The 27815-nt window shown below is 41.9% G+C and overlaps 1 protein-coding gene across 1 annotated transcript in view; it reads left to right on the top strand.

The window, feature by feature from the left end:
- The window catches only part of LOC126184676 (complex I assembly factor ACAD9, mitochondrial-like), a 107033-nt gene that overhangs the window by 45972 nt on the left and 33246 nt on the right, over positions 1-27815 (top strand). Inside the window, exons 2-4 of the mRNA XM_049927163.1 lie at positions 1109-1317; positions 25970-26206; positions 26384-26509. Coding sequence (XP_049783120.1) covers positions 1109-1317; positions 25970-26206; positions 26384-26509 — 572 coding nt within the window. The remainder of the gene's footprint in view (positions 1-1108; positions 1318-25969; positions 26207-26383; positions 26510-27815) is intronic.

Consider the following 27815-nt stretch of genomic DNA (forward strand, 5'->3'; position numbering starts at 1 on the left):
TGGCCAAGATCCTCTTTTCTCTCTCTTTTACTCTGTTTTAATCACTTTTTAGATTTGGTTAGTCTACTTTTACAATACGCAGTTTTACATTCTAGCGGTTGAACGCTTTTGAATAGCAGGTGGTCTTGCCTGTACTTCATCAGAGGTGGGATATTTCCTGCCTCTAGCATAGCCTTGGGGTTGCCCTCTTGCTGACTTCCCTCCTTTTGTTTTCACCATTGACAACACGACTGCACTTTTACATGGTCCCTAACCCCCCGCCCCGTTATGACTCTTCTGAGATGTAAATCCGTCCGAATGGACCACCTTTGAAACAAAAGACTGATGACCTTGCTGTTTGGTCCCTTCAACGCCAACCAACCAACCAACCAACCAACCTGCACCATGATGACCTACCTATGCCGGAGCTGTGCCCGGCTGACAGTGGCCCATATCTTGGTGAGCTGTCCTTCTTTGGCTGCCCTGCGATGGACTCTTCAGTTACCGGACTCATTGCCATTAATTTTAGCTGACAATGCTTCATCGGCTAATTTAGTTTTATACGTGACAATGGGTTTTATCATTCTATATAAGTTTTTGCATATGTCCTTTGTCCCTTTGTGTTCTCCACTCTAATGGATGATGACCTCACAGTTTGGTCCCTCCCCCCCCCCCCCCCCCCCTTTGAACCAACCAATCTGCGTACCATTATAGATTTTCTTGTATGGAATTTTGTGGAAAAACAGCCAGTCTCGAACAGTGTCATATGGGGACGGACATATGATAATATAGTGTGGACATGAAATGAATTAAGACAAGCTAAAATCAAGTATTTGATATCTTACTTGGTAAAGTGTTGGCTTATAATGTTGGATCAGCTACATTTTATAGCATTGATTTCCATTCTGTTGATTTCATAATACTTTTGTTTTGCCAGGTTTCTAACAATGGATTAAACACACACCACAATAAAATGTAGAACTACATTGTTGGTGTTGCTGTTATATTATATCTTCAATTATACAGGTTTAAGTAATTTTAAGGAAATTGTTTTCAAGTACGTTTGTACCAAGTATGTCATGCATGCAGTATACAATTGATGTGATACTTTTTTCTAATTATTTTTCAGTTGACTCAAAAGCAATAGACCAATCAGGAGCAATTCCAGATAAAATATTAGAGAGTCTGAAGTCATTAGGTCTATTTGGACAACAAATTCCTGTTGAATTTGGTGGCCTTGGTCTGAATGCAACTGAGTACGCTCGGCTCGGAGAAGTCATAGCTCTTGATGGCTCCATAGCTGTCACACTTGCAGCACATCAAGCAATTGGCTTGAAGGTAACATACTTCACTGACATTTATAAATATTTTCATGCTATCCTATGCCAATTTCCTAAATGATATAAGATACAAAACTGCACAATTCCACAATGAGGCATAGCTACCCACCTTACATGTAAATTATAAGCAGTGAACCTGCAGAGGGAACTGCAATGAAGTTTAAGGTTTTGAATTTACATTTTTGTCAAAATGCTACTACAAGAGACATAAATGCAAACAGTTACATGTATTTGCTGTATGGATTAAGAAGGTAAGAGTGAAGCTGTGATCCTTGGTAATGGTAGGAGAGCTCAGAACATAGTAGAGAGAATATGACACAGGACAGAGAAGATAGAGTTGGAAAAGTATGAAATGATAATTCAGAGTTGATTTTAAATAAAGTAAAAAGAGAAATCATCTTTCAGCACAGTGGAGACAGAATGGATGGTGAAATATCCTAGTTAGAGGGAAGAGCATGGTGAGAAGAAATTAACAATATGGTGAGAAGGGATGTGAATTATAACTTAGAAAACAGATAAAATAGATAGGCTAAGAAATAGTTACTAGACATAGGTGCAAGTTAAAATATAAATAATTAATGAAAGAAGAAAAGTGAAATGTGAGTACATAAGTGAGGCAAAAAATACTACATAAAATGTAAAACATGCTGAGCAGCGGGCAGACATGCATGGTCTGCGACTGGATGGTCATCCTGGCATTTGGTCACTGTCTGACACTAACCATTCATATGGCTTGGCAGCATATTTGTGGTCATACTCACATAGAAAACAAGGCAGAGGTTATGATGATGATAGTGTAATATGTGGCTGCTTTCACAGGTCATCTTGCATCTCACTGCAAAGGTATTATCAGAGATGGGGTTAAATAAGGGTCTGATGGACATATGTATAGCACATGTCTTGCATCTGGGTATTCCACAGGGATGTGACCCATACATAGTTCAGGAGGTGGGAATGGTTGGGACATAGCGACTGACGAGAATTCTGCATTGAGTGGTTGCTGAATACCAATTTTTGGGAGGAGTGAAAGGATGTTCAGTAGAATGTTTCTCATTTCATGTCATGACAAGAGTTAGTCAAAGCTGATAGAAAGCATGATTCAGTTGTTCTTTTCCCATGTGGTATTGAGCTGTGTGGCTGATTGTCAACATGTGCAATCATCTGATTGAAACCAGATGGGGTGGTTAGTTTCTGTCTGCAAAAGCATTGGCTAAAATTTTAGCATATTGGGAGAAGGTGATCTGCTTGCCAGGACACACAGGATCCATCAGTGGTTGCAGTGTATGGAAGGGTTTGTTTGATGTTGAATTGGTGGCAGTGGTTGAAGTGGAAGTGTTGTTGGCTTTTGATAGGTTTAAAGTGAAAAACGGATCCCTGTGGAGTCATCAGGAAGGTGACGGTCAACAACTAGGAATGTAGGGAGTAAGCTACACATACTGCCTGGGTTGTGCCAAATGGCAAACACCTCATGGAATTCTGCCAGTTCAGCATCATATGGTTTCCCAAGTTGGAACCAGGTGAGTACTGTTAGTTCTCTGTAACAATAAGCTCTATGCATACTTCAGAAAAACCATGTGTCATGCTGTTGAAACATGACTTTCATCCATTCACTCATTGACCAGTGTGGTGGGGCAGTTGACAGCAGCGAAACAAAAGCCAAAGTTTCAAAATAATGATGTAAGAATATATCGCCAGGCCTGGATGAAATCCCGGTTTTACAAAGAGCACGCTATACCAATGGCCCTATACTTAGGTTGCATTTATCATGAATCTCTCACCCAGCACAAAGTTCCAAGTGACTGGAAAAAAAACCCACAGATGACTCTTGTACATTAGAAGCGAAAAAGAATGGACCAGCAAAATTATAGTCAAATATCCCTAATGTAGGTTTGCTGCAGAATCCTTGAACATACCCTCAGTTTTAATATAACAGATTTTCCTGAGACCGAGAAGCTTTTGTCCACGAATCAGCATGGTTTTAGAAAGTATTGCACATGCAAAACTCTGCTTGCCCATTTCTCACGTGATATACTGCAAACTATGTATGGAGGGCAACAGACAGATTCCATATTTGTAGATTTCCAGAAAGCACTTTACACGGTACCCCACTGCAAACTGTTAACAAAGGTATGAACATAGGGAGTAGGCTCCCAGATATGTGAGGCATCCAAAGACTTAATAGAACCCAGTATGTTGGCCTCAACAGTGAGTTTTCATCACAGATAATGGAATTGTCATGAGTGCCCCAGGGAAATGTGATAGGACTGCTATTATTTTCTGTATACATAAACGATCTGGCGGACATGGTGGGCAGCAGTTCATGGTTGTTTGCTAATGATGCTGTGGTGTACAGGAAGATGTCTAAGGTGAGTGACTGTAGGAGGATACAAGATTACTTATACAAAAATTCCTAGTCAGAGTGATGAATGACAGCTACCTCTAAATGTAGAAAAATGTAAGTTAATGCAGATGAGTAGGAAAAGCAACCTCGTAATGTTTGAATATGGTATTAGTAGTGTCCTGCTTGACACTGTCACATTGTTTAAATTTCTGGGCATAACGTTGCAGAGCAATATGAAATGGAATGAGCATGTGAGGATTGTGGTAGGAAATGCGAATGGTCGACTTTATTTTATCGGGAGAATTTTGGGAAAATGTGGTTCACCTTTAAAGGAGACTGCATATAGGACACTATTGTGACCTATTCTTGAGTACTGCTCAAGTGTTTGGATCAGATTAAAGGAACACTTCAAAGCCATTCAGAGGCCAGCTGCTAGATTTGTTACTGGTAGTTTCTAACAACATTCGTTACAGAGATGCTTCGAGAACTCAAATGGGAATCCCTGGAGGGGAGGTGATGTTCTTTTAAAGGGAAACTATTGAGGAAATTTAGAGAACCATCATATGAAGTTGACTGCAGATGATTCTACTGCTGCCAACATGCATTTTGCATAAGAACCATGAAGATAAGGTACAAGAAATTAGAGCTCATTTTGAGGCATTAGAAAGTCATTTTTCCCTCTCTCCATTTGTGAATGGAACAAGAAAGGAAATGACTAGTAATGGTATGGGGTACCTTCTGCCAAGCACTTAGGTGGAATTCAGAGTATGTATGTAGATGTAGATGTTATAGAGAGTGGGGATATTTGCTTGGTTGCAACAATGCTAAAAACCTGTGGAGGGGGAAAATTTTTAACTTGAAAGTGTGCTAAATACTGCTGGTATTAAACTGATGATCGGTAAGAAAGTGTATACAAAAGTCTCATTATGCTGGGAGGTGACATTGGGTCTTTTGAAAAAGTATCTTTTGTATTAAAAAGCACTGTCAGATCAGAAAACCAGTGTAGGAATAGAACATTTATCATAGGAACATCTCTCACGAGTTACAAAAGGTGAAACAGTTTGGTGAATATTCAGGATCTGTGAAACTTCACAACTCTCTGAACTCAGCAGGGGGCTGTACCACATAGAAGTCTCATGAGGATTGTTATCCAAAAAAGTTGAAAGTGAATGGAAAGGAAGTGTTATTGATATGAGTAACTTAATGAAGCAGGTGAATGGTGAGGTAGAGAAAGCAGCTGTATTTCTACTCACTGTCGGTATATCAGTGGTACCAAAATACATCGAAACTGGTTTTTCTATGTTAAGGTGCAATTATATGCCAGACTAAAGGTGTATTGAGTGCCAACACTGTAACATGTGGTGGGTGTGACAAAGTGGCACACCAACCTAAAACACCATGGTCAGTGAAACTACTTCTTCTTCTTCTTCTTCTTCTTCTTCTTCGTGAAATGTTTCTGCTTATGCAGGTCATTCACAAAGCCTCTTCCAAGTTTCTTTTCTCCCATAGTCTATAAGTTAGAATCTCCATCCATTGCAGTCCTTTTTTCTCTCCATCTTGTTTGTGGTCATTCAGATTGTGTCCATTCTAGGGCTCTTCTCAGAAGTCTATCTGATCCCACTCTTTTAATGTGGCCAAACCTTTTAAGCCTATTACTCTCTGTAGTTTCTTTTAGGTGCTTGATCTGCAGGGTTTGTAATATTGTTTCATTTCTTATCGTGTACCTTCTCGTTTTGTCCACAATCCTTCAAAGAAAGTGCACCTCTGTTGCTTGTATTCTGCTCAGATCTTTTTGTCAAAGTCCAACATTCTGATCTATAGATCAAAATTGGCGGATAATGCCTCATACATCATGATCTTTGCTTTGGCAGGTATTTTCAAATTTCTAATTATATTCGATACACAACTGTTCTGCATAAAATGTGTTGTGAATCAAGCAGTTTGCATTCATGAGTGTTCGGCATTCGTTGAAGAAAATAAAATTCAGGAAATCAAGCTCACACAATGAATCACTTATATTGAATTGAAAAATATCAATCAGGTGATAAAACCACCAGTATGTCAACTGAAATTTGCTGCTGTTGCTTAAAAAAATATATAAATGAATAATATCCCTACAAAAACATCTGTGTAAGCTGGATCAAGTGACGGTGTTTGCAAATGCCCTTTCCAACACACACTTGCTTTTAAGTCAGTCTTACCTATGAGATCATTCACAAACACAGAAGATATGAGTGAGCGAAAGACTGTTATATCTTCCATACCGACTGAAACAGAAAAATCAGAAAATGTGTCTGTCAGGCTGCCTGTTTCAAAACTGAAATATTAAACTAGAAAAGGGCACAGGACCAGAAATCCTGGACTAAAACCTTCAGCCCATATTTACTTCATTTCAACTACTATGTCATGCTAGTCTATCAGCAGAATCTATAGGTCTTCAAAGTATCTATAATGAAAGTAGCTTTAGAAGCCAAAAGACAGCGAAAAACTTCATATGCTAAAATGGCTCCCATACTGCAATGGAACATTAATGAGATTGGGGACCTTGTGGAGGAGTTAAGACATTTAGCACAAGGAAGATCCCTGTGCCTTTGCTTCCAAGAGACACATTTTAAAGAAACTGGCACCACTGTTGTGATGGGTGATAACCTGTACGAAAAGTGCAACCCTAGTAAAGAGTGGGTTGCAGGTGGTATTGCCATCTTTATAAATGACAAATGCCACAAATCATCTCTCTTCCCAAACATCACAATACTCCTTTACATCTAAAATCTTTATTTTCTAACATTCTAACTGTGGAGATCATACGGGATAAAATTGCTCAAGATGTGTGTGAGCTGATGCAATACTGTCTACAATCAAGTCATTTTGAATATAAAGGAGAATTTTATGAATAATCTCATTGTGTTGCTATGCATTCACCTTTGTAGCCAGTAGCAACTGACATTTTTATGGAGCAATTCAAGCAACAGTCAGTGAACAATGTGCCACTAAAGCCTTCTTTTGAGTCCGCTACGTGGATTTGTTATAAGTGACACAGTAAAGAAAACTAAAAAAAATTCAACAATTTCTTAAATGACATTCTCTTCAAAATTCAACTTCACATTGTAATACGTTTGTTCCAGTCTCTTTAGTTTGTTAATGCATTTTTTGCATCTATTGGGTTTGGTGGCTTTACTGAGAAAACATGCTTCATTACGAAATACACCTGACCATGTATCTAATAGGAACAAGTGTCTTTTACATTTCTTAAGTACTAAAGTTATACAGTTGAAAATGGAAAATGTCAGCTTCAAATAACAATAGCAAAAGTCAAGTTACTTCGTTTTACTGTCCCTGCAGCATCTACCGGTAACACCCTTCCCTTACAATGCCTAAACTCATTCAGTCTTCTGTGAACAGTTTAGCTTGTTTTACATTCATACTGAAGTAACTATTGCTACCTTGCATATACACCTTAAGCGGTTAATTACTGATCACAGAAGCCCTTTTCATTTACATTCTACTATCAATATTTTTCTCCATTAATATTACTGATTCACAAACATGATAGTGGTTCAATCTTAATCTCATAACTTATAACTGAATTACTCGCTTTTCTACTGTGAACTGACATAACACTTCTAACTCCTAAGTACACCTTCGTGCTCCATGCTGCAGCCCAATAACCATTCTACTGCGCACACCAATACAGTGAATGACTACTATCACTGGGATATTGTTACCATTACACTGCCATGCAATGCTCTCTCCATGGAAAACTTTTGCTCAGTTTCAAAATTTCCAGACACCAGTGATAAGTAAGGAGTACAAGATCAGTATGTTATGACATCAAAGATAGCACTATTTCTTACAACCTTGGAGATAGTATGTGAAGCTAGTCTTCTGTTCTTAGATGTGTTGGTCTATAGAAGATCTGACAGTTTTCTAGGAAATAGTGTATAGAAAGCCTACAAACAGAAATAGGTATTTAGGTACGTACAATACGCATTACCACCCAACCCAGAAGTAAGCAATGTTCAATACTCTGTGTGCCTGCCATATCAGTAACAATAACAGCTTCAAATCAAAACTGTATTTCTTAAAGGAGACACTGAAGGGTAATGGCTGTGATAAGTTTTCCATAGATAGGGTGTTCAAACGAAGTGATATTAATTATGCTGATAATAAGAATGAGGAACTACTATTGCACTCTGTAAGGTTACCATTTGTTTCTAGAGCATGATTCACCATGTCACTGTAGCATCTATACCAGTCTTCTGGACAGCTGTAATGACTGCCTGTATGTGGGTTGAATGACTGGTGCTTTTCTGCAACTGGGAACAGGCACGTATGCATGAGGAGGTCGAAGTGCAGGCCTTCTGTTCAGAATCTGTCTTTTTGCCTGATAAGGGCAAAGTGCCATTATATAATTAAGAAGAGCAAGAAGAGATTATTGCAACACTTCCTGAGGTACTTTCTTTGGAAAAATGTTATGAAGGCAACATTTTTCAGTCAGTACAAAATAAGACTTTTTCCAACACAAAATGTACACACGTGATCACCTGCACACTGCAGAAGTCTGTGAAGCAGTGTGCAGCATACAGCAAAATGTATGCACGGCATTCAGAAATTCCTTTAACAAACTTATAGGACTTGGAGAGGAGAGTGAGTAGATAATATTTTGAAACCAAACCCATGTCTGGAAACATACCATTTCTGTGCTACAGCTATTTGAAAACATGTTAGTAATGCTACCGAGGTGAAAAGGGTATGCGATGGATTGGATGTTGTGGAGAACGATCTTGATAAAGATGATGAGCAGCTCTTTCATTACTGTGAACTTCGCCATTCAGAAGGATCATACTGGTGTATTCTGCAAATCTGTGCTTGCTCAAACATTCACAGACATGTGAATGAGGCTCAAACCAGGTCAGAGAGGTAGGATACATGTTAAATGAAATCCGATCTGACATAATCACTCCCCATCGTGACAACTCTGTTGCATACCTACCTAGCAAACATGTTTTCTAATGGCTGTAGCATGGAAACAGTAAATTTCCGGACATGGTCTCCTATTCAGAATATTACTAAAAGTCCTAGAAGTTTCTAACATGAGATTCTGAACACCCTGTATAGTAGAAACTGAGAAAACAATTAAAAATGTGGTAAAGAGCACAAACACCATGCATATTTAAAACAAAATGTGAAGTGTGTGGTGGCAGAACATCAGGACAACCACTGCCAGGATGTAGATTTCAGTAATGTACGAATGCTAGCCAAAGAATGTAACATCTATAAAAGGAAAGTCCAAGACATGGTTGAGATCTCTAAGAACAAAAGTAATTTCAATAAATAGGACAGCTACAGGATTCTGACTTCGTGTCGTCTTGCCATCAAGTATGTAAATACCCAACCTAACAAATACCAAGATGCCACCTCTGCAGCACAACGGTAATATTTTGGTAAACATTCCTCCTCTCTTTCTCAGTTGGTTGCTATGGAAAATACCTATGGAACAGCAATGGTCCATCAACAGCAGTTGAAAAAAAATTGTCCAGTTACTTCACTTCTACAGAACAAATGCAGGAAAACTCCTTTTTTAAAAAAGTGAATACAACACTAGTCTTAGACAGTTAACAGCTTATCAGCAACACTGGAAGATCCTGAAGGTGGTCTCAGCAGAGGAGTCATAACTTCACACTATGAAGAAAAAATTTGAAGAGAAATATGACACACCTGATAACCTAGAAGATTTTACCATCAGTGACAATAGCCACAAAAAAGCATGTAGACTTACAAAGTTGCTATTTTAATTCATGTTCCAAATAAAGTGACAGTGTAGGTGATCTGTGCCCTCTGAAAATTGGGCAGAACATACATTTTAGTACTGCTATAGGTCAATTCTCTACCATTGATCTAGCCTTTGTTCTCCAGTCCATGCACACACTACTGCATTATTTCCTGGTCTTTATACTCTACCAGACCCAACAGTGTTCATAAGAAAGCCACAAAGTTATGTGCTTGGCAAGACAAATTTGACACCATATAGCCAATTGGTTGTGTTAGAATGTAGAAACTGTGTCCAGAAATCAGTGAAACAAATCATTAGCTTGAGATACCATGCCAGTGTAGCATCTATACCAAAGTCTTCTGGACAACTATGATGACAGCCTGTATGTTGGTTGAATGACTGATGTTGTTCTGCAGTTGGTAGTAGGCAAGTGCACATGTGGAGGTTGAAGTGCAGGCAATCTTAGCCTTTCTGGATGATTGGGAGGGGGGGGGGGGGGGGAGATGCGAAGTGTCATTATATAATTAAGTAGAGAGAGAAGAGATTGTTGCAGCACTTCCTTAGCTCCATCAGCCATTGCACTAAACCAACAAGTATCAGAAGCTGTTGGGATGATTTCAGTGGAGAAAGGTGGTGTATCATACTAATGCTGCAATGAAGTATGAGAACATCATGACTGGCAAGAGAGACTTTACAGAAACAGTGACAGAGAATGTAACTCAAATCACTGCCATTGCTAGCCAGGATTCTGCATCCTGTATCCACAGAGTGATTGTTGAGAAGTACAAATGGGGCTGCACTATGCAACAAGGCTTCAGGTCATGACAAAATCCTTTGAAGCGTGTTGCAATACCTCTAAATATAGTAAAGAAATCCTCCCAAAAATTTTTAATGTTACTGTCATTCTTTTAAGCTCCCTGATTGTAAAATGGGCGACACCATTTAAAATTTTTGTGTTTGTGGGCCCTTTGGGCCTCACTTTTGATGATAAACTTATCTGGTTGCCATACCTGAGGAATCTGAGGACTTATTTCCTTAAAGATTGTACACTACTGGCCATTAAAATTGTTACACCAAGAAGAAATGAAGATGATAAATGGGTATTCATTGGACAAATATAGAATTCTAGAACTGACATGCCATTACATTTTCATGCAGTTTGGGTGCATAGATCCTGAGAAATCAGTACCCAGAACAACCACCTCTGGCCGTAATAACGGCCTTGATATGCCTGGGCATTGAGTCAAACAGAGCTTGGATGGCATGCACATGTACAGCTGCCCATGCAGCTTCAACACAATACCACAGTTCATCAAGAGTAGTGACTGGCGTATTGTGATGAGCCAGTTGCTCGGCCATCATTGACCAGACGTTTTCAATTGGTGAGAGATCTGGAGAATGTGCTGGCCAGGGCAGCAGTCGAACATTTTCTGAATCCAGAAAGGCCCGTACAGGACCTGCAACATGCGGTCGTTCATTATCCTGCTGAAATGTAGGGTTTCGCAGGTATCGAATGAAGGGTAGAGCCATGGGTCGTAACACATCTGAAATGTAACGTGCACTGTTCAAAGTGCCGTCAATGCGAACAAGAGGTGACCGAGATGTGTAAGCAATGGCATCCCATACCATCACGCCGGGTGATATGCCAGTATGGCAATGACGAATACTCACTTCCAATGTGCGTTCACCATGATGTCGCCAAACACGGACGTGACCATCATGATGCTGTAAACAGTACCTAGATTCATCCGAAAAAATGACGTTTTGCCATTCATGCTCCCGGGTTCGTCGCTGAGTACACCATCGCAGGCGCTCCTGTCTGTGATGCAGCGTCAAGGGTAACTGCACCATGGTCTCCGAGCTGATAGTCCATGCTGCTGCAAACGTCGTCGAACTGTTCATGCAGATGGTTGTTGTCTTGCAAATGTCCCCATCTGTTGACTCAGGGATCAAGACATGGCTGCACGATCCGTTACAGCCATGCGGATAAGATGCCTGTCATTTCAACTGATAGTGATACGAGGCTGTTGGGATCCAGCACGGCGTTCCGTATTACCCTCCTGAACCCACCGATTCCATATTCTGCTAACAGTCATTGGATCTCAACCAACACGAGCAGCAGTGTCGCGATACGATAAACCACAATTGCGGTAGGCTACAATCCGACCTATATCAAAGTCTGAAACGTGATGGTACGCATTTCTCAACCTTACACAAGACATCACAACAACGTTTCACCAGACAACACCGGTCAACTGCTGTTTGTGTATGAGAAATCGGTTGGAAACTTTCCTCATGTCAGCACGTTGTAGGTGTCACCACCAGTGCCAACCTTGTGTGAATGCTCTAAAAATCTAATCGTTTGCATATCACAGCATCTTCTTCCTGTTGGTTAAATTTCGCGTCTGTAGCACGTCATCTTCGTGGTGTAGCAATTTTAATGGCCATTAGTGCGATATCTGAAAATGTATTGCACATAGAACTTAGAAATCATACCCCACACATACATGTCTGCATCCTCGCATCATTAACTTATTCTGCTGCCTAATGGTTTAGACAGGTTTACTAATCAAAGCTTTCATGTAATAATTATTTTGTCACCCCCGTCTACTTGGCACCATTAGTGTCCAGCTGAGTACACAAAATGAAATTTGCAAAGACTTTATGCCCTGGTATCTGCATGTCCCCTGTTTACCATCCTCGCCAGCTGTGCAGTGAAATTGCACTGCAGCATTACACATTCATCTGCCAGCTGCCAAAGTTTACAATTTTGCATATTCCATCAATACCTGTGTGAATATAATGTTTGTGATTAATTCCTCCTTGTGCATCACTTTCTAAGTGTACATGGTATATAAATATATATAGGGAGAGATATAGGGTGATTCGAAAAAAAAAGAACAGATTTCAAACCGAGTGAGGTGGCGCAGTGGTTAGTTCACTGGACTCGCATTCGGGAGAACGACTGTTCGAACCAGCATCTGGCCACCCTGATTTAGGTTTTCCATGATTTCCCTAAATAATTGTAGGCAAATGTCGGGATGGTTCTTTTGAAAGGGCATGGCCGACTCCCTTCCCCATTCATCTGTAATCCGATGGGACTGATGACTTCGCTGTTTGGTCCCCTCCCACAAATCAATCAACCAACCAACCAACAGATTTCAGTTGTTTATTACATGGAAACTTTGAAAGATAGGAACACATTGTGCATGCCACTGTATAGTGTTTACACAGACACTATACCACACACTCAACATGAGCACCATACGTTGCTCCAGAAACATCGAAACCGTAGTCCATTTTATTTCACGCATGAATCAGCAGGTATCTGTTTATTGAATCAACAGCTTCAACAATTCAATTTCTCAGCTTTTGAAGTGTAGCTGCCATAAGTAAGACAAAGACTCTGTCTTCTATGTACCCCCACAGAATTGCAAGGTATGAAGTCTGGTGACCTGGCACGCCAAAAGCAATGAACAAGATCTTGTTGTCCACCTCTTTCCATCCAATGTTATAGAATGATAAGATAATGTCACACATCAAGATGAAAGTGAGGTGGAGTGCTGTCATGCATAAAAATAAAACTGGAGTCTTGATAAAGTTGAGGAAACAACGAATTTTGCAGCATGTTGAGGTATGCATTCCTGTCACAGTTTCCTCAAAAAAAAAAAAAAAAAAAAAAAAAAGGCACAAAACACTTTCAGTTTCAGTGGGTCTTTCATGTCTGACAACGATTCCAGGATTTTGTGACAACTCCCCCCCCCCAAAGTCTTACACTGTATTGGTTCACTGTACTTGATAAATGAAACTTTGATTCATGTGAAAAGATGAGTCATTCAGAATAAGTATTCTCTGCCATATCCTGGAGAATTGGAATGCAATATTTGTAACTTCTGGTATGATCACTGGGATGCTGTCGTTGCAATAACTGCGGCTTGTAAGGCTTCATCTACAGGTGTCATTTCAGAGTGCACCACACTGTTGTTTGAGGAAGTTGAAGTTCCTTGCCTGCCAGACTTGTGGACTTCTGAGAACTCCACATAAATGCATTTCAGATATGCTCAACGTTTTCAACAGACATGTGTGACTGACCAGTGCTGTCCCCTTTGCATATGCAACCAGCTTCCAAGAATTTTGTATGCTAATCATAAATCTGCTTGTGCAGCAGCGGCTTCTCGCTAAATCGATGGTGGAATGCACTTTGCACTTGAAAGATGGATTGATTTCATGCAAATTGCCACGTGCAAAATGATCTCTTGTGCCATAGTTGGCATGTTGCTACAACCAACCAACAATGAAGTTGTGTTAAAACTTACAACCTTCCTCTATCCAGAAACATGTGTTTCTATCTCTTATAGTTTGTAATAAACAATTGAAATCTCTTCTTTCTTTTTGAATCAGCTGGTATATATAGTACATTAAGGGGAAATGCAGTTGACAATCTCGAAAAGTTCTTACCCAATTTACTTCATATTTCAACGTGATACTCTGACAAACATTGGGACGAACATAGGCTACATTTGTTTTTATAAGGAAACATAGTTAACAAAAATCTCAAACTTCTTGACTGATTGATGATGATCTAATAAATATTTGGACAGACTTAAGCTATATAGGAGAAACATTTTTAGCAAAAAATCTCTGTTGCTTCTTGACTGATTTACATTAAATTGTTATATAATATTCTAGTAAACATCTGGATGGACATAGGCTGCATATTCCTTCAATATATATAGTACGTAATAGGGGAAAGCTGTTAGCAAGTTTCAAAACATGCTTGAGCAACTTATTTCAAATTTTTATTCAATACACTAATAAACATTCAGACGAACATATGATGTATTTTTTTAAACAACAATGTAGAGATTTCCTGTTAAAACAAACCACCAGAAAGAAAATGTTGTGCTGTGAAAATGTGCAGCTATGTTTCCTTTCTTGCAGTCAATTTTAATTATGATACGAGGGCATTTAAACCAGCAGACAAATTGTTCCTGCCGTATATATTTTTTCTATGTATAAAAAAATGTAAATAAAAATTAAATACACAGCTATGTGCTGTTTCGTTTCCTTCCTTGCAGTCTGTTTTAACAGAAAACAAGGAAGTTGTATTTGTGGCTTATCGGCGTATGATTAGAATACTGCTACTGAATCTGAATCATCTGAATGTGATCCTACTCATTTGCAGATTAAACCTGTATGACACACTATCATTGAAGCTACTATCCTCACAGATCCAGCAGCAGGAGAGGTCTCTCATATCATGTATACTGATGATCCTAACCAGTTCACCCATTCATTTTAAGTGACCTCAATTCCCAATCAAGGTTTCATTGGCAATAACAATAAACAAGGCCCAAAGTCAGAGAGAGGGGAAGGAGAGGAGATTCACAGAGAGGGGGAGAAAATGGACATGGAGAGGGAGAAAAGGGGGGATGGACAAAGGGGAGGGGGAGGAGGAGGAGTAGATAGACAGAGAGTAAGGAGGCAGTGATGAGGCCGGGAGAGGGGGGAAGGAGAACGATATGGACAAAGAGAGGGGGAGGAGGAGATGGTCAGAGGGGCGGGGGGGGGGGGGGGGGAGATTGGGACGTGTATCCAATTCCCATACAACTTTCAGTAACTGAAAGGCATTGTCAGGTTCACTAATGTTATATAGAATCCAGGAACATAGTCCCGTAGGGTGTTGGTATATCATTCACATTAATATCAGAGATAGGTTAAGAAATGGAAAAAATGTATGGCATCACTGGAGAACCAATAATGTTGAAAAATAATACCATTATTGAAAGTATTATATCACATGACGTAAAACATGAGTACAAGGTATTGAAACCTCAGGCTCTGTTATGTGGTAATAATGGTGTAAAATGCCTGGGCATTTATAAGTTGGGGCAAATGCCCAGAATAAATGCCTGGGCATCTGTGCATTTTGAAGATTAATTGATAAGTGGGGCTTATAAAAAAAAAATTTAAGCTGATATTTGTATTGGAGAAGGTGTTTTGCAACACTCATTCCTAAGTGATTGGGAAACCAAGATGAAAAAGCTGCTTGAGAGTTAGGGGAGAGTTATTAGCAGAAGTAAATTGGACCATAAACATAAATTTTTACATCTTTAATTGTGTCAATTATTGGGGTAATACATAATAAAAAAAGAAAAAAACACTAAAATTTAAACACAATTTTTGAAATAAAATATAGTTTATAGTAAGTAGCTAGCCTGTAGGCTAAACTTTTTACTTGCTACAGATTGCAATTCCACGATTCCAAGAATTGCCAATTTTTTAAAAATCAACTAGTATTGCAATCAAACAATCTTAGCAGCTTAGGCATTGATTCTTCCTTATTAAATCTTTTTTATATTAGTGTGTTCATTTTATCATCACAGAAGTGCAGTCATGTGAAAGTAGATAAAGAAAGGGGCAATATAGAAAACTATAGTCTGTCTCAAATATCACTACATCTGATGATAAAGCATTTTTCCCTTCTTTTTTTTTTCAGTGAAAATAGTTTAATCTTCAAGAATACAGTTATCATCAAGAAACACATGCCAGCTGTTCAATACATTCAGTAATAATTTTGCTATCAGTATCATTCTTCAATAATATTCAGAGATTTGACATGGATTATAAAGAGTGTTACATTAAAAAGCGATAATATAAGGACAATGTTTTTGATACCAGCTTCTTGCACGAGCATGTTCATGTGTGTGCGTGTGAGAGAGAGAGAGAGAGAGAGAGAGAGAGAGAGAGAGAGAAATGATAGCTTCACCCTTCTTTCCTTCCATTCTTTGTAATAAAGGCAATGAATGATACACATAGGGTTATGTGTAAACATTTATTAACTTTTAATGTCAGGAGTATTGTCCCATCCCTTATTTTGATTACTGGACTCGCATTCGGGAGGACAACGGTTCAATCCCGTCGCCGGCCATCCTGATTTAGGTTTTCCGTGATTTCCCTAAATCGCTTTGGGCAAATGCCGGGATGGTTCCTTTGAAAGGGCACGGCCGATTTCGTTCCCCATCCTTCCCTCAGCCAAGCTTGCGCTCCGTCTCTAATGACCTCGTTGTCGACAGGACGTTAAACACTAATCTCCTCCTCCTCCTCCTCCTTATTTTGATTGGTGAATTATACATTTTAACAGGAAAAACTTAAAAAGTCCTTGATGACTGCATGACACAAAGCCCGTCAACACTGACATTGGTCTGTTGATGACTGGAAACATGTTGCGTGGTCAGACGAGTCTGGTTTCAAATTGTATCAAGCGAATGGACATGGACAAGTGTGGGTATGGAGATAACCTCAGGAATCCATGGACCCTGCATGTCAGCAGGGAAGTGTGGGAGCTGGTGGAGGCTCTGTAATGGTGTGGGGCGTGTACAGTTGGAATGATCTGGTACCCCTGATACATCTAGAACAATTCTAACAGATGACACATGCATAAGCATCCTGTCTGATCACCTGCATCTATTCATGTCCATTGTGCAGTCTGATGGCTTGAGCAGTTCCAGCAGAACACCCCACAAGTCCGGAATTGGTAGAGTGGCTCCAGAAACACTCTTCTGAGTTTAAACACTTCTACTGGGTACAAAACTCCCGAGAAATGAATATTATTGAGCATATCTGGGTTGCCTTGCAACTTTCTGTTCAGAAGAGATCTTCACCCACTTACAGACTTACAGACAGACCTGCAGGATTCATGGTGTCAGTTCCCTCCAGTGCTACTTCAGACATTAGTCAAGTCCCTGCCCCATCATGTTGTGGCACTTCTGTGTGCTCGTGGGGGCCCTACATGGTATTAGGCAGTACCAGTTTCTTTGGCTGTTCAGTGTATAAAAAACCGCAGGAGAGAGCCACGGGGTGTTGCCTAGCTGGTACCTTGGCTAACATTTTTATAGATCACATAGATTGTGACGTATTGAGCAGCAAGGTAGAATTAATGAAGAATATGAAATATTATAAAAGGTATTTTGATGATACTATATTGCTGATGAATGGAAATGACGATGTTCAAGAATTATACACCTCATTTAATAGTGCACACTCCATCTTGAAATTCACTGTAGAAAAGGAAAAAGAGGTATAAGAGCAACTTCCTTGATCTACAAATTTCTAAAGTAGATAAAAAATATGTCTTAAACATTTTTAGGAAATCAACTACAACTATTATCATCATGCCATCCATTCAGATATAAAGATACATATTTTCATGCCATGATAGAAAGGCTACATAGAATACCAATTTTAATGAAGAATTGGACACACTTGGATATGTATCTTTAGCTAATGGGTATAATGGTGAAACAGAAATCAAGAAATCACCCTTGTAAAAGATGATAATAATAATAACAATAAAACTAAATATGTATCTTTCCTGTATGTGGGAAAAATTTCTGATACTATTAATCAAATTTTTAGAAATAGTGACATCAGAATAATGTTTCAGATAAAGAACGACATGAAAACTAGGCTCCAGAACAGCTTAAAACAGAAGTCAGCATGTGATCAGGCACATGTATACAGATTAGATTGTGACCAATATGATTAAGTTCTACATTGGACAGACAGACAGAAAATTAAATATCAGATTTCAGCAACATTCCCGCCTTTCTGGTTACTCAGCCTTGAGTGTGCATGTCTTCTGTACATAGAATAGGCAATATATAAAATAACGTGAAGCTGATACACAAGACTAGTAAAGTTTAAGATGTGAATGTACTAGAAGAGACTGAGATTTTCTGCAACTTCAAGCAACAACCTGACAATAATTTGAATGAATAGAAAGATTTAGGGAATAAAAGTTTTTTTTGTAAACTTTACTGAAGTTGTATAATTAAAATGATTAACTTTCTAACCTCTCTGGCTCCTGATGTGTAAGCCTTTTGCAGCCAGTGTCTAAGGGGATTTAGATTCATACCCTCATACTCAAAAAAAGTTAAATTGTTTTTGTTGTAACTATGACCAGGACGGTCGCGGGGTAGCAATGACGGAAGGCGCGGTGGGACCCGCAGAGAAGCCCACGAACAACACAACAAAAGAGGGCGGACACGACCAACGAAGGACAGAACGAATACGACAAGACAGAACAACAGAGTCACAAGGAAACAAATATGTCCACTCAAACATGAACCAGGAAGTAAGCAGTCTAGCGCAAAGCGAGGTGTAAACTGACGTAAGCGAGTTCAGACTGAATGGCTGAGCGAGAGGCCGGCGCTTGAGTACACTATTGGGGGCGCCGCTATTGGCCGCTGGGACCACATGTTCCACTGTGGCGCCCCCACACTAAAAGCGGCCTCGGAGGCGTGCGCCGCCACAGTTTATGGTGCAGAGACCTCTATGGGTCTTCGACGTTCATGACATCTGGGATGGATTTAAATTCCGCAGCGCACGGTACCAGATCCCTCCCCCCTGAAACTTGTGCGCAGGGGCAGAAACGCCCCAGACGGTGCCAAGGTGGGCGGCAGTGGGAAGAGGAACTGGGCGTATCAACCGCTAGTGGCGGGGAGGAAGGGACGACCGAGGTATCCTTGACAGCCGATCCAGAGTCCAGGGCAGGGGAGGGAGCCACCGATCCACCCGGAGGCGAAGAGCGCCAGCAGCAGGCCCGCGGAGAGACAGCAACCGGGGGCTGGGACGGTGACTCGAGGATCACGTCCGTACCCGAAGAAGGTAGGGAAAGAGGTGGCGGCCCGAGGCAGCACGAGGGCAGAGCTGATTATGATGGCGCCGCTCCAACCCTTTCAACGTCTGCACCGATGTGACACGCTGCCCATGGGCTGCGATGACCGTGGCGGGTGTCCAACCTGCCTTGCGCCCGTACTCACGGGCCCATACGGCCGCACCAGGTGCTTACCGCTGCGAGGGCTGGGAGTGAGGGCGGGAGGAGGATGGCATCAGCAAATGGAGCAGGGTCCGCGCCTGGCGCCCATGAAGGAGCTCTGCCAGACTGTGACCGTCAATTGGTGTAGTGTGATAGGTGCTCAAAAACAGGGTGAGGGCCGACGTGGTTGGAGATGTTTCTACTGCCTTAGTCAACTGGTGTTTAAAAGTGCGGACAAGCCTCTATGCCGCGCATTTGGATGAAGGGTGGAATGGGGGGCTACGGATATGCTTGATACCATTGGCCTGACAAAAATCGTGGAAGGAGGAAGCTGTGGATTGGGGACCATTATCGGAGACCAACGTGTGGGGCAGGCCCTCAATGGTGAGAACCTGGGCCAGGGCCATGAGAGTAACCTCCATGGTGGTGGACGCCATTTGGACAACATATGGGTATTTGGAGTAGGCATCAATGATGAGCAACCACATGGACCCCAAAAACGGGCCCGCAAGATCGATATGGATGCGATCCCAAGGCCGGCAAGGCACAGGCCAGGGTGCAAACGACTGAGGGGGGCTTGTCTGGTGACGCACACAGACAGTACAGCCACAGACCAGGCTCTCAATATCGCCATCGATGCCAGGCCAATACACATGCCGGTGAGCCAAAACTTTAATACGGGACGTGCCCCAGTGCCCGCAGTGTAACAAACTGAGCAACCGAAGCTGCAATTCTAGAGGGATGACCACCCGGTGGGCATCTGACTCCGTGAGCAACAGAAGGACACCATTGACCATGGAGAGCTTGTGGGACAGGTGGCGCCAGGGGCTGAAATCGGACTGCATCTGACAAGTGACATAGGACGGCCACCCATGGACCACGTAGTTGAGAACCTTCCGCAAGACAGGGTCGTGGCGGGTAGCCGCAGCAACGTCAGCAGCCATAAGAGGAAGACCGTCCAGCGCATCCCGGCGGGCGGAATCAATGTGAAGGCAGAGGACCTCCTGTTGGTCAAAGGCAGGATCAGGGCCTGCTAGGAGACGTGACAAAGCATCCGCATTAGCAGGGTGCGCGGTGGGCTTGTACCGGATGGTGTAAGCGTAATGACGTAAAAACAATGCCCAGCGCTGGAGACGTTGAGCCGTTCGCTCGGGAACGTGAGAGTAGAGTCCAAAAAGTGTAACTAAGGGTTTATGGTCCGTCAGGAGGGTGAACTTTGCCCCAAAGAGATAGGAATGAAATTTTTGGACGGCGAAAACAATCACCAGGCCCTTCTTTTCAATCTGGGAGTAGTTCCGTTTTGCTGGGGTCAACGTCTTAGAGGCATAAGCGACGGGCTGTTCGGAGCCATCAGCATCCCGGTGTGTGAGGACGGCCCCAATGCCATATGCCGACGCATCAGCTACCACAACCAAGGGGCGGTCCGGAGAGAAGGGAGTAAGGCAAGGGGCGGACTTCAGCATCGCCTTTAAGCGGAGAAAAGCCTGATCACAGGTAGGAGTCCAAACAAAAGGTACCCCTTTGCAACGCAAGTGATTGAGGGGTTCAGCAACGGAGGCAGCCGGGGGCAAGAACTTTAAGTAATAAGTAACCTTGCCCAGAAACACCTGCAGTTCTGATAAGTCCTTGGGACGAGGAAGGGCCTCAATGGCCATGACGTTACGACCTGAATGGCGTATGCCATCTTTGCTAAGCCAGTGGCCCAAGTATTCCACTTCCGGTTGAATAAAACAACACTTGTCCAGCCGACAGCATAGACCAGCAGACTGCAGAGTGTGAAATAAGGCACTGAGGTTTTGCAAATGCTCCTGGCGGGAGCACCCGGTGACCAAGATGTCATCCAGATAATTCACACATGCAGGGATAGGCTGGGTAAGCTGCTCCAGGAATCGCTGGAAAATGGCCGGCGCCAAAGAGACACCAAAGGGAAGGCGCTTGTACTTATACAATCTGAAAGGCGTGTTGATAACCATGATGTTCTGAGATTCAGCATCCAAGGGCAACTAGTGGTATGCCTCAGCCAGGTTGATCTTGGAAAAATACTCTCCCCCAGCAAGCTTGGCAAGAAGGTCTTCCTGTCGGGGAATGGGGTAAGTGTCAACGAGGTACTGAGCATTGACTGTAGCGCCGAAGTCCCCACACAGCTGGAGGGACCCATTGGGTTTCCTCCGTATGACCACCAGTGGTGTCGCCTATGCACTATAGGTTACAGGTTCCAGCATGCCAGCGGCCTGGAGCCGATCAAGTTCCTGCTTGACCACTGGCCGTAAGGCCACCGGAAGGGACCAGGCCCAGAAAAAGTGAGGCTGTGCATCCGGCCGGAGGGTGATGTGCACCTGAAAGCCAGAGGCACAGCCGAGATCTGGTGCAAACAATGACGCAAAAATGGAGCACAGATCGTCCAAGTCCTGAAAGGGAACAGCCATGGAAATGACCTTAACTTCATCGGAAATTGAAAAGCCAAACAGTTGAAACGCATCCAGGCCAAAAATATTCGAAGCCAATGGATGGTCAACGACAAAGAGGGTAAAGATCCGCGGAACATGCTTGTATGTCACCTGGATGACGAACTGCCCACGAAGGGGAATGGAACCGTCTCCGTAGGCAACCAAACGGCGAGAGGGAGGCGACAATGCAGGAGAGCCCAGCCGTATATATGTCGCCATATTAATCGGAGAGACGGTGGCCCCAGTGTCAACCTGAAAACTGATATCCTCTGTGACAATGTGGAGTGTGAGGAAAAGCTTCCGCACTGATGGGTCATCCTGTGGGACAACCGATTGCAGAGCATGGACGGTATCTTGAGGCCCATGGGGAGCAGGATGGGATCGAGTCGAGCGACTAAAACAAACCGATCGTCTGTGGCCCTCCTTGTTACACAGCGTGCACATTTTCCAGCGGTGGGGACAGTCAGCCTGCGAATGGGCAGTAAACCACTGTTGGCAAGACAGAAATGGGCCGCGCGACCGGCGATGAGGGGCGACCGAAGGCGCCGACGCCATAGAGACGTCAGAACATGAAGAATCCCAACGTCGCTGGCCCCTGTTGGCCGGGCCACAGCGACATCGTGAGGGCAGAACACGCCAAGATCGCTGCCACCTGCGGTCGTGCCATAAGACGCTCGTTAGCTGCTTGAGCAATTTCAAAGGAGCGAGCAATGCGGAGAATGTCTTCCAAGGAGGGGTTGTCAAGTTTCAATGCCGCAGTATGGACCTCGGGGTCGGGAGCCAGCTGAACCACCACATCCCGGATCAGGGAGTCCACATACGAAGCCTTACACTGCTGATTGGTGCACATAAAATCGCATCGGCAGCTGAGACCCTGCAAGTCCGTGACCCAGGAATGATATGATTGACCAGGCTGTTTATGATACTGGTGGAACTCCAGCCCAGAGGCGACTACATGATAGCATTGGGAATAATAGTTTGTCAGCAAAAGGCAGAGCTCCTTGAAAGAGAGAGCCACAGGATCGGACAACGGTGCCAACTTGCGGAGAAGAAAGAACGTGTCCAGAGAGGCCCAAGACAAAAACAACGACTGGTGCAAGGAGTCGTTCGTGGCCTGAAAATCCATGAAATGTTGTTTCAGCCTATGTAAGTAGGTTTCCCAGTCCTCTTTAGCGTCATTAAAGGGTGGAAACGATGGCGGACGCGGGAAAGCATTGGACACCCGAGGGCCCTGAAGCTGGTGTGGTAACGCGTCCCGGGCATCGACTTTGTCCGTTAGCAACTGCAGTGACTCTTGTAAGATGTCTAACTGGAGCTGCTGCTGCTGCATGAGCTGCTGCTGTTGCTCCAGCAGACAGACCAACTTCGCCTCCATACCAAGAACGACCACCGTTTACATTGTTCCCAAAATGTTGTAACTGTGACCAGCACGGTCGCGGGGTAGCAATGACGGAAGGCTCAGTGGGACCCGCGGAGAGGCCCTTGAACAACAACACAATGGAAGAGGATGAACACGACCAACGAAGGACAGAGTGAATACAAGAAGACCGAACAACAGAGTCACAAGGAAACATACACGTCCACTCGAACATGAACCAGGAAATAAGCAGTCTAGCGCAAAGCGAGGTGTAAACCGACGTAAGCGAGATCAGACTGACTGGCTGAGCGAGAGTCCGGCGCTTAAGTATGCTATCGGGGGCGCCACTATTGGCCGCTGGGATCACATGTTCCACTGTGGCGCCCCCACACTAAAAGCGGCCCGGAGGCGCGTGCCGCCACAGCTTATGGTGCAGAGACCTCTATGGGTCTTCGACATCCATGATGTCTGGCGTGGATTCAGATTCAGTGGCGCGTGGTACCAGAGTTTTCCTGTTTGTGTATTGCCCATTTTCATATGGATTTGGCTGATAAATGTGTTGGACAACTTAAGGAAGAAAATGTAGTATTGACATTGTTAAATACTTAAGGCATTCCTTCACCAAAAGTTAGGTTGCTCTTTTAATTTTACTTTCTTATGACCAAGATCTAGGTTATAAGATAACTATGCAGTGCTTATGTTCTATTGCAAATGCTAACCCAACTGAAATATTATAATCATAAGGCAACATTGATGTACCTTTAGTGATATCATGTGTGTTTCCCTGTATATTCTAACATTGCCCTCACATTATTGAAAATTGATATACTTGGTTTCTTAAAATTTATTATGGTCACTATATTAACAATGTTTTAGTGAATGAGGTTCACTATCTTGTACTTATGTTTTACATCACATGATGTAATAGTTTCAACAGTGGTATTATTTGTCAATGTTCTTAGTTCTCCATTGATACCATATATTTATACTATTTGTGTAACATCTCTCTGATATTGTTGTGAATAGGTATACAGATATCATATGTGACTATGTTCTTGGATTCTATATCACACGACAGTTCCCTCATAGCATTATCCTATGTGGTATTATATCTGATGCTTAATCAACTATACATGGACATTTTGGTTGTTTGTTTTTTGTATCTGTAAGTAGTGCCTGAGGTCTAGATTACATGACAATTGATGAGCTTAGGAGGTATAAGATATGTAACAATACTGCTTATAGCTGTTGTATGTTGGCCACTCTGATATTATAACATATTTTTCATATTTGTGATATTATATGATGTTGTTGTTGTGGTCTTCAGTCCTGAGACTGGTTTGATGCTATTTCTTTCTCCTGATAACAACGTCCTCTTGAGTAGTCCCCGCCCGGAGATCCGAATGGGGGACTATTTTACCTCCGGAATATTTTACCCAAGAGGATGCCATCATCATTTAACCGTACAGTAAAGCTCCGTGCCCTCGGGAAAAATTACAGCCGTTGTTTCCCCTTGCTTTCAGCCCTTCGCAGTACCAGCACAGCAAGGCCGTTTTGGTTAGTGTTACAAGGCCAGATCAGTCAGTCATCCAGACTGTTGCCCCTGCAACTACTGAAAAGGCTGCTGCCTCTCTTCAGGAACAACACATTTGTCTGGCCTCTCAACAGATACCCCTCCGTTGTGGTTGCACCTACGATATGGCCATCTGTATCGCTGAGGCACGCAAGCCTCCCCACCAACGGCAAGGTTCATGGGGGGTATGATTATATGATACCTACTGTATATATTCCTAGGTCATTTGTATGTAAAAGTCAACGTTATGTCAATATTTGTAGTCTGTTGGGTGTGATACATTTTTGTATATCATCTACGTGCCAAAGTGTCGGCTACTGAGATTTATGATATTGCTGTAGTGCCCTAAATTCAGGGATATAATACATGAGGGGTTCCCAGAACTGTAACAAATATAAGCAAGGGTACCAATACACTAAGGGGGAGGGGGGGTTGCCACCCTCCTAGCTCCTAAGGAAAGGAAAAAAATACAGTATGGTCATGTGTTTTTCTTTAAAGACAATGATTTAAAAGTCAGTATTATGTAAGTTTTTGACAGTTGGAACAGAAACTTTGCTATAGCTACTTAAAAGTATCCATTCATCTTCCAAAATATTAAATATACTCCATACTGCCACGTGCAACCTTGCATGTTAGTGGTTCTTCTATTACCCTTTTTATGACTTTAACAGAGATCAAAGTCATCTGGTGACAGAGGCCTTTGTTAAACGAAATACGTGATTCAGAATCATTATGACCCAAAGACTGTATCAGATGATTACAGACTTGCCCGTGTAATTTACACTGTTTAACGATACACTTGTTAATATATGCTGATTGTCAATTTATGATTCCTTATGTACCATCTGGTACATGTTTGTGTATATTCACATGACAGTGTGTACAATGTAAGATGGAAAAAAAAATCCACTTAAAAAGTATTTGGAGCCCGTTTACTTTACTTCTAACGTAACTTTGTCGGGAATAAATATTGAGAAGTACATTCCTGCCTGCTTCAAATCAACAGAACACACTACAAATTAAACACACTTTCATCTCAAAAGAAAGTTCCTGCTAAATGTTTGCTTTATAAACTAGCCCAAAAGGATTACCTGTAATAGTATTTCAGGTATGAATTCCGGGCTTGTGCTGTTTAAAAATGTATTCACATTGCAATCCCCTGTTTTACTCGTGTAATAGTTACTTAGTTGTAATACCTGTGTCTATCATTAATAATACTTTATTATTAGCACTGAAATGTGTGATATTTCATCCATTGTACACTTGGTGAACTCTATGGCTGTTATTTAGTTACTTCAAACATCTTTCATTGAAGTGATTTCTTTTTTAATAAAACTAGGGAATACTGATTGCTGGTACTGAAGAACAGAAGAAGAAATATCTACCTCATTTAGCAACTGGTGAGTGGATTGCTGCATTCTGTTTAACAGAACCTTCCAGTGGTTCTGATGCTGCATCAATCCAGACACGTGCAAAGTTATCTGAAGATGGGAAGTCGTGGATTCTGAATGGTAGCAAGCTGTGGATTAGCAATGGAGGACTTGCAAACATTTTTACAGTTTTCGCGAAAGCAGAGGTAAGATGTTTAATGATATTCTTCTCAGATTTATCATCATATTTCAAGTAAATAATTATATAGCATAATATTTTCTTGGACAGTTGATGAGTTTTATGTGAACTCCATTCTCAGTATAAAATGGAGTTCATGTGAAATATTAGTTATGTTTTTTCATAGTTTGCTTTTTTATTTTAGGTAGAAAATCACAAAGGAGAGAAGGAAGAAGTTGTATCAGCTTTTATTGTGGAGAGAGACTTTGGTGGTGTAACGTCAGGAAAACCAGAAGACAAGCTTGGAATTAGAGGGTCCAATACATGTGCGGTAGTAAACTGTTTCTACATACATACAAAACACTGTGTGAGTGTGTGAGTGCATGCGTGCACGTGCGCATGTGTGTACGTGGTCAGTTGCAAAATTGAGTGAATGGAGACAAACGACGAAGCCATTTCCATATATTTTCATCTTGTTTTACTGTTGTTGTGGAGTACAGTAGATGTGACAATGGAAGGCTGCTCACAGAACTGCATACTACATTGTTTGTGTGTGGTTTTTACAGATAATTGTAGATGATAAAAGTTCAATGCAAAATGGTTTTAGAATGAAAGAATAATTTCAAGTTTCAGGAAAGATGTGAAGAAAGTAAATTAAAATAGTCATTTGTGTTGAATGTTGTCGTCGTCATCGCTGTCATTTCTTCTTCTTCTTCTTCTTCTTCTTCTTCTTCTTCTTCCTTGGTCACATTAGATCACCTGAGCTGTTCCGCTTTCATATTTTCTTTGAAGGTTCATGTGGTTCACCCAGTACCTTTCACTTCTGCTAAAAATTTGTCCGTTTTAACATTGGAGTTAATTTTATGTTTCTCTCTGCATCTCCTATCTCGAGTTAAAGTGCTTTTACATCTTGTTGGATTTATAGGATCCACTGTCCTCCAATCTTCATTTGCAGATCTTGTTAATACTTATAAATCCTGTTTTGTAGTACTTATAAGAAATGAAACAAATGAGACTATGTTCTACTTCATTGTACTAGTGATTGTGTCAGTCTCTTAATAGATAGTTTATTGAGGAGGATTTCCCAAACTTTTGTGCCAGATATTTTTATTTATGCAAGTTTTGATACAATATGCGCCATAGTGTGGGCTGCTGGTAGTGAGGTCAATGCAATTCCTTGGGCTAAGTATATTATGTTTGTGGTGGTGGGAAGACCTTGGTGAAATATAATTAATGGAAGGAGTAAAGGTAACAACTCCATGTATGTCTGAAGCTCATAGTCATGAAAATCAGACAGTTCACAGGTGTAATGCTTGTTCATTGTACGCAGCTGGCAAAATATTTCAGCAGTTGAACATGTTGCCACCATCAGGTGCACAGATGAGCTGACTTGGTGTGGATGGCTGACTTCTATCTCATTCCCTTGCAGTCCATTTGAAACTCTTGTCTGCACGTGATGGCAGGCATTGATGATTGAGTAGACAGTTTTGTGGGCAACTGTCATTTGCAAAAGCCAGTGGGGTGTCCCAGATGTGGCAGTGTGGCTTTAAGCACTCTAGAGACTCTGGCAGCCAGCTTGTTGTGTTTGCTGAGTGTCTTCTTCTTAATTAGACTCAGTGGTGGTTCCCAAGCCTTGC

This window comes from Schistocerca cancellata, chromosome 4 (assembly GCF_023864275.1).
Source record: "Schistocerca cancellata isolate TAMUIC-IGC-003103 chromosome 4, iqSchCanc2.1, whole genome shotgun sequence".
Classification (NCBI taxonomy): Eukaryota; Metazoa; Arthropoda; class Insecta; order Orthoptera; family Acrididae; genus Schistocerca; species Schistocerca cancellata.